The 8,819-nt window shown below is 36.2% G+C and overlaps 1 protein-coding gene across 1 annotated transcript; it reads left to right on the plus strand.

Annotated features, from left to right (window-relative positions):
- The first annotated feature begins 2,661 nt into the window (after window positions 1–2,661).
- Window positions 2,662–8,819, plus strand: LOC125214660. The gene is made up of 13 exons (XM_048115776.1): window positions 2,662–2,915; window positions 3,018–3,176; window positions 3,441–3,692; window positions 3,770–3,889; window positions 4,388–4,468; window positions 4,680–4,775; window positions 4,992–5,087; window positions 6,191–6,244; window positions 6,346–6,549; window positions 6,928–7,053; window positions 7,421–7,486; window positions 7,600–7,899; window positions 8,079–8,819. Exons 1-13 carry the CDS (start codon window positions 2,853–2,855, stop codon window positions 8,550–8,552), a joined length of 2,091 nt encoding a protein of 696 aa, XP_047971733.1. The 5' UTR covers window positions 2,662–2,852; the 3' UTR covers window positions 8,553–8,819.

An 8,819-nucleotide genomic window follows, 5' to 3' on the forward strand; every position in this document is an offset into this window, starting at 1 on the left:
GATAAGAAATGAATCGAGAGGATGATATTCGATGTGGACCTACTACGAATGGCCTTAGATGTGGCATTCTTTACTGTTATTGTCTTACATAGGTATTCTTTGTTCGAGTTTTGTTGTACGTTGTTTTTTCCATCATGGGGTTTGCCCCCAAGGTCAACCCCCCCCCCCCCCCAATCGGCCCACTAGCTTCGGCTAGTCGGCATATTTCCCTGCGGTATGCCTGAATATGCTTGTTTTTATTTAAGTTCTTTTAATTCCATTTATGATTCATCAAAAATAAAATAATAATAATAATAATAATAAATAAATAATAATAATAATAATAATAATAATAATAATAATAATAATAATAATAATAATCTATACAATATATAAAAGGAGAGTTTTGGGGGTATTTAGGGAAATAAGAGGAATTTTAGGGATATTTAGGGAAATGGCCATTTAAAATAGATATTAAATAAATTAAAAATATATATTTTGCAAATTATAGGAATAGACGTATAGATATGAAAAACCAATATATGGATTAGTTTGTTATGCCTTCAATAAAATGAAAACTGTCGTGATTTAATTTGTTATCAATTCGAAATATTTAATATTCCTAATTATAATATTTGTAACTGTCATCTTATTAAGAAATTGCATTACTAATGCTTACCCCACAAACTTAAGCCGCCTCTCCAAAATATGGCTTTTAGGCCTGTCAAATCGGGTATCCGCGGATACCCGATCCGAAAATTTCGGGTATCTGATCCCGAATTTCCCAAAATCTAATATTCGATACCCGATCCGAAAATAATTTCGGTTACCCAAATACCCGACTCGGGTATCCAGTCCCGATAAATCGGGTATCCAATCCCGATTTTATATTTTATTTTTATTATTTTTTAAGAAAATTAAAAATTCATAAGTTATAACATCCATTATTCATCCATAATAAACATCACAATTCAAATATTAATCCTAAATTTGACTTAAAAGTGAAGGATTTTGAGAGTATATTTAATTATTTAATTTTTTAAAATAAAAGAATGAATATTTAATTTATTAAATTAATTAAAAATTAAAAAAATCGGGTAATTCGGGTAATTTGGGTATACCCGATCAGATATCGGGTAACCCGATATCCGATAATCCAAAAATCTTATACCCGAACCCGATCGCGAAACCCGAAAAATCGGATATCGGATATCCAATTACCCGATATTTTGGGTTTGGATATCGGGTATCCAATATCCGATATCCATTTTGACACCCCTAATGGCTTTTGTTAGTTGGTTATTTAATTTCCATAGTTAGTGGATTAGTGGTATAGTTAGTGATAACACAATAACATATAGCCAAATAAAAACAAGACTTGAAAATAAAATTTAATTGGTTTCTAACTCTTAAATATGTTTCCCAAATATAGTTTTGAGTATTAGAGATGCTAGAGAAAGAACAAATAATTCCGTACTTTGTACGGGGTGGCCCTCTTTGTTGCGGCCGTGCATGAACACGACCTTTCAAATTCTTCTTCGTGTTGTTTATGTTGTTCTCTTTGCATGTCTTTATGGTGGAAGTGATTTATGTTTTGAAGTGTCGAGCTTAATTATGTGATCTTTTTTCCTTTTCTTCGTTATGTTTTGAAGTGTCGAGCTTAATTATGTGATCTTTTTTCCTTTTCTTCCTGTACTATTGTGAAGTGTTGAATGTATAATTTTTTCATGTAGTGCTCTATATGAATATTAGGTTGGTGACAACTCTTATTCATTTGTCTTTCATGGACGTGGTATGGGCGGTAGCAGCTACACGGGAAGTAGGCGATGCGGGAATACTATTAGGGTATGCAACCAGTTTTTTTTTTCCGGCTAAATGCATGCATATCGGTTGTATATTCCATGCTATTTTGCTGTATTTTTGTTGATGATTTTGATCGATTTGACTATCTTCTAATATATTTATACATTATTTTTAGACATGTGTTCGTAATTGATCTTTTGTAGTATAGATCTAAAAGTGATTTAAATGATACGTGATTTGTGTGGAATTTTTAGTTTATACACTTTTTGGTTATATGAGTTTAGAACTTGAAATAATAATATTGTTTCTCATTTGATATATGTGTTATTTTTTTTTCTTTGTTTAATTTTATATTTTTTAACAATTATTTTTTATTTTATATACTATTTATGATTTCAGATTTCATACAATGATATTTTTATGAATTTATAAAATCATTTTACAGTATAAAATAAGTATAAATAAAAGAGAATGGGTCGTGCATCGCATGTGGGTCATACTTAGTACTCCCTCCGTCCCGCTTAAGATGACATGTTTTCCTTTTTAGTTTGTTCAGATGACACATTTCCTTTTTTGATAACTTTCTCTCTCCAATTAATACACTCAACCACTTTTTCTCACTCTTATTAAAATATCCATCTTTCTTTATCTTTCTACTTTAATACTTACATCCACCTTCTCTATCTCCAATTAAACACTTTAACTAATAACTTCTAAAATCTCGTGTCGGCTAAACAATGTGTCATCTTAGTCGGGACGGAAGGAGTAATAATAACTTCGAAGTTCTGACGGATAATTTTTGGAAGCAGTTCAATATCAATTTATCTAATCGGGTTAAAGTATGAACCACCGGAACCGGGTACGAATCGAATTCGACTCTCGAATATTGAAGCGTGACCCGTTTCCTTCTCTCTCTCTCTAGACTGAAGCACATAGATGCCGACAAAGACGATGGAAATCTTCCTGCTTAGCAATTGATCAGTTAAATATTCATACTTAGCAGAGATTATTCACCGATAGGCAGGATAGCTGGAACAATTTCTGAAACAAGAGGAAATTGAATTGAAAATATGAGGAAGCGAGATTTAGCAATTCTGATGCTCTCAGCTTTCGCGATTTTCTTCTCTCTCCAGGTATGCTTACAGTTAAATTGTGCAAATCGTTAGTTAAACCCTAGCAGCATGCTTGTTGTACTCAAATTCCAAGGCCAATTCAGTTTTGATTGATGAATGTAGCACGAGGGTGATTTCTCGTTTAAAGAGGCGTGGTTCCATCTTTCCGATGAGTATCCGATAAAGTACGAGGGAGACCGCCTCCCGCCGCCGATTGTCGCCGATCTGAACGGCGACGGGAAGAAGGAGGTTCTCATAGCCACGCACGATGCAAAAATTCAGGTATATTAGTACTATTGATTTTCGTATACGATCAGAATATCAGATCGTTTCTTATTAAAAAGAAGGAACAGCTGCTAGACTTAAATGTGTTGTGAAATTTGCTAGAAACAGCTATCTACCATGATGCATTGCTAAACAAACCAGCTTTAGTTAACATCAAAAGAGAATTGTAAAAGTCATAAGAATGCAACCCTTAATTTTTGCTCCTAAGAAGCTAATTGACGTGTCCTTTGTGAATTAACTCTAAATCGAATATGCATTTAGGTTTTGGAACCTCATTCAAGACGTGTGGACGAAGGGTTTAGTGAAGCACGAGTGCTGGCAGAGGTCTCTCTTTTGCCTGACAAAACCCGCATAGCTACTGGTAGGCGTGCTGTGGCTATGGCTACTGGAGTTATTGAAAAGACTTACAATAAAAGAGAAGCACGAAAGCAGGTCTTAGTCGTTGTGACATCAGGGTGGTCCGTCATGTGCTTCGACCACAACCTCAAGAAGTTATGGGAAGAAAATTTGCAGGTGCGTTAGAAGATTCATATTGCTCTTATGAAGTTCTGCTTCCTTATGTGCTGATTCCTATTTTTTTCCTTTGACAGAAGGATTTTCCGCATAATGCTCATCACAGGGAGATTGCTATCTCGGTTAGTAATTATACATTGAGGCATGGAGATGCTGGCTTGGTAATTGTTGGTGGCAGAATGGAGATGCAGCCTCATGTATGATGCTTATCCTTAGAGTATATTTAAATAGTTTATGCATAGAGTTCTATTGAAACTCTTTTTGCCCTACCAGAATTTGGAAGGAAGTCTTCAGAATATTTTTCAGCATATGTAGTTTCCTTACCATTGCGCCTAATTTGTAGCATACAGCTGTGGAAGTTACATATATAGTCCTGGAATTTTTGAAGTTATGTGTGAGGATGTTCAGACTTCAGCCTTCTTATTTTTTGAAAGGTTTTCTGGTCTTGGATTCTTAATAATAGTTATCATTTGTAATTATTCCAATTGGTGAAGTGATTTTAATAGTATGACGTAGTTGGTCTTCTAATCAGTCTTGGAAAATTATGCTATTCCTCTTTAAATGGACTTCTGACTTTACTAAACATGCAATTTCCTTTAGAATGTTTGGTTTTAGGACACTGCCATCTCTTTGTATAATGCTTTACTCTAAATTTCTAGTTGCTTTTATCTCTATTTGATTATTTTTAAATCCAGGTGCATATTGATCCTTTTGAGGAGATTGAGATGGCTGAGAAAAAAGCCGAGGATCACAGAAGAAGTGCCGCTGAAAAGGATGTAAGAACTTCCATGATAATTGATACTGATAAATTTGTGATTTTTATTTTGTTGAATACTTGAATGGATGAAAATTCCAAAAAAAATGATTTAAGCAGGATATAAAATTATTTTATATGTTCACTCTAGGTACCCAAAATTAGTTGGCTGTCAATGACTCAATATGCATATTTTATTGCTAATTATTTTATATATTTCATTGTGTTTTCAGGAGTCTGAAAATGCAGGAACAGTAGATTTACGACACTTTGCGGTTTATGCTTTTTCTGGCCGGAGTGGTGAACTGCGGTGGACCAGGAAAAAAGAGGCAATCATTTATTTTCACCAATTTCCATTCTTTTCATGGATCAATTCCAATTCCAAATACTTTTTTTTGTGATTCGTTTAGACTAACACTTACTAGATCATATTATTTCCGCACATGTGTAACAAAATCAACTACTAAAATGTGTAATCTTTTTTCCCCTCCTTCGAACTATTTGTAATGTGCCCTCAAGCTGATTCCAAATTTCCTATCTAGCAGAACATTGAGGCTCAAACATCTGATGCAGCACAATTGATTCCACAGCACAACTACAAGCTCGACGTCCATGCATTAAATACCCGTCATCCGGGAGAGGTAATCTACTAAGTAAAATTTGGCTAAGAGGCTGATGATTGATATTGTTTTTGGTGAACTCATTAGTTGCTGCGCTGACTTCAAAAACAGTTGTCGGGTGTATTTTGGAGAATATATGGAAGTCGATTTTTTGGGGAGATGGGGGGAAGCAGATAAAAATGTCTGTTGATAAGTTGCTATGGAATAATAATGCACTCTTGACTCTCGACAAACCATTTCTTGAAAAATATACTCTAGTACATGTTTGTCTCTATAGTAGAGGACGGCACCAACCTTATATACTCTTTCATGTATGTGTTGTACGAAGTTATGGTTTGAAATTGAATTGTTAGGACTTAGGAGATATAGAAAGATGAGAAAGGGCTAGCTCTAGTGAATCAGCTTTTGGTGCTCTTTTAGTAAAATAGACATTATTTTCAAATAGCACATATCATGTGCATTTGTAATCATAGGAGATGAAATGCATTCATCAAGTTTCGGTAATTTTATGACTGAATGCGGGATCTACATTTGAACTTGAAATGATAAGCAATTTCAAATGTTTGTTGGATATTATTAATACTCCCTCCATCCCATATATTTTGACACACTTTGACTGGGCACAGGTTTTAAGAAATGTAATGGAAAGTGAGTTGAAAAGTTAGTTGGAATGTGGATCCTACTTTTATATATTAGTTTTATAATAAAATGTGTGTGGGGATGAGATAGTGGAATATGAGGTCCACTACCATAATTGGTAAAAAGTGAAATGTGACAAATATTGTGGGACAAACGGAAATGGAAAATTGTGACAAACTTTCTGGGATGGAGGGAGTAATTACCAACATGGAAGGCATTAAAGTTTGGGCCAAGTTTCTCTACTTATACAATTCTAGTTACTAGGTGTTACTGGTTGTAATCGTGACGTATGAGAAATGCAGGCAAAGTCTCACTTCACATTCACATTCACATTCCTGTAATGCTCATTTCAAGTGTTTGGTTCAATTATCCTACCTTATATAATGTATGGCTTGTATAATAGAAATGTGTTATTGTCTGTTCGATATTTTTTCAACTCTATTGGCATAATGATGAAGAAGTTACATAGTTGTTCTCTGCTGTAGTTTGAATGCAGGGAGTTTAGAGAATCCATTCTAGGGGTCATGCCACATCACTGGGTAAGTTGTGATTTTTTTTCGCTCTCATCCCCAATACAGCATCTTTGATTTGATATAAAGTTGATTCATAATTTTGACAATTGTGAGTTGCATGTTATCAGGAACGCCGGGAAGACACTGTACTAAAGTTGGCACATTTCAGGCGTCACAAGAGGAAAACACTGAAGAAATTACCTGGCAAGTCAACTAACTACCCTTTGCACAAGCCTGAAGAAAAGCAATCTCCTGGAAAGGATGTGACGAAAAAGATCTCCAATGCCATTGAAAAGACAGTTAACATGGCTAAATCAGCAAAAACAAAGAAAGTGAGTTTTCAATAGTTCTTTCAGTATATAATTTCCTTTTTCTTCTCATATACTCACTGATAACAGTTAGAGGCTTGGAGGATGTACTGTACGTTTTTGAGACGCTTTTACCTGTAATGCATCTTAACACATGACACTTAGTTCTATATCCATTGTAAACATTTCAGATTCCAAATTATATTAGATTTTAAGGAAGATATTTCAAAATTATTTAGTAGCTAGCAAAGAGTTTGTAGGTTTTAATGGGTTCAACATGGAATACTATGCAATCCCATGAATGTGCAGTGCACCTGCTGATAATCATATTCATGTTATCTTGGCCTTTTGGCAGTACTCATTTTGGTATTTTCTGATCACTTCCTTGATTTGACTCTGCAGAATATGCCTTATGTACCTACTATAACAAATTACACTCAGTTGTGGTGGGTACCTAATGTTGTTGTTGCTCATGAGAAGGAAGGGATTGAAGCTGTTCATCTGGCATCCGGACGCACACTATGTAAGGTGAAAATCAGATATAGAAAAAGATTTATTCTCGGGTTTCTATAACACCTCATAATTGACACACGTACAAGAAGAGTACAGAATTATGGAAATTTGGCTATTGTGGCTATTCTATTGAAAGCTTTTTACCTATGGTTGGGTATCATCATTATTTGGGTTATATGTTGATGTTTAACATCTATAATAGAAACAATATCATTGGCCAATTAGCGAGTGATTTTGCTGTGAGCCTGTGATTCGATTGTAGCATCACAGCTATATTTTTATTCATTTCCTGGATAGACGTGATTTAGCTCGAGTTTGTTTTGTGTGCCTTTACTTTCTTTGTACCTTATGACTTCATGTATTGAATTGATTTTGAAACCAGCTGCATCTTCAAGAAGGTGGACTTCATGCTGATATTAATGGAGACGGTGTCCTAGATCATGTTCAGGTGATCTTTTGCTCCAAACTAACAGGGATTTTGTGATTACTAGTACATTTGGACTAGTTGAGGTGATTCATCATGTTATTTAAGACACTTTCTGTGCTTTGTCTCATCCATAGGTGGTTGGAGCGAATGGTGCTGAGCAGACTGTTGTGAGTGGATCTATTGAAGTGCTGCGCCCCTGTTGGGCTGTTGCTACATCAGGCGTTCCAGTTCGGGAACAACTTTTCAATGCCTCGATATGTCATCACGCTCCTTTTAATCTATTCCAACATGGGGAGTTCTCCAGAGGTTTTGGTCGACATGCAGATTTGAGTTCTTTGGAGGTCGCAGCACCCATTCTGATCCCAACAAATGATGGCCACAAGCATCGTAAGGGAAGCCATGGTGATGTCATCTTCCTAACAAATCGAGGGGAGGTATGCTGTGCTGTCCCTATGTACTTAATTTCTCCTTTTGACTTATTGTTCATCTCCTCAACTATTCTATGGTCGTTGAAGGTTGAAATCTAAAATTCACATGTTCTCTTTCTACCGAATACGTAAGAAACTTTCTACGTATACTCTGGATTAAAGATGTATTATTACATATGTTTCAGGTTACATCATACTCTCCAGGCTTGCATGGACATGATGCCATCTGGAATTGGCAACTCCTGACAGGCGCTACATGGTCGAACCTTCCATCTCCATCTGGGATGAGTGAATCTACTGTCATCCCCACACTAAAGCCATTTCCACTGCGCCAACACGACAGCCAGGATTTGATTCTTGCAGCAGGGGATCAAGAAGCCGTCGTGCTATCTCCTGGAGGAGCATTGGTGACGAGTGTGAATCTCCCTGCACCTCCGACACACTCTTTGGTTTGCGATGATTTCTCAAATGATGGGCTGACAGATCTCATTCTCGTGACCTCTAGTGGGGTGTATGGTTTCGTCCAGACGAGGCAGCCAGGCGCTTTATTCTTCAGCACGCTCGTGGGCTGCCTCATCATCGTGATGGGGGTACTCTTCGTCTCCCAATACCTAAATTCCGGCAAGGGAAAGCCTCGTCTGTCGTCACAGCAAATCTAGCAAACCTCACTAACAAGACAAAAGATGTATTTCTATAGGGAAGGAACGAGATGCCGGGAGTTCAGATACATCATCCATCCGTTGCCTGGTGAGCTTTTACAAAGCTAGCCATGAACGGTAGAAAGGATCAATATCTATGTATAAATCTGTTTTGTGAGTATAGATGCGTCTGCAACAGTGAGAATCACATTTTGAGGCGATTACTGACTAATTAATGATACTACTTTAATCTTCAATCTACATTGTTATGCTCTTGCATTTAGTTTA

The sequence above is a fragment of the Salvia hispanica genome, chromosome 3 (genome assembly GCF_023119035.1).
Source record: "Salvia hispanica cultivar TCC Black 2014 chromosome 3, UniMelb_Shisp_WGS_1.0, whole genome shotgun sequence".
In the NCBI taxonomy this organism is placed as follows: domain Eukaryota; kingdom Viridiplantae; phylum Streptophyta; class Magnoliopsida; order Lamiales; family Lamiaceae; genus Salvia; species Salvia hispanica.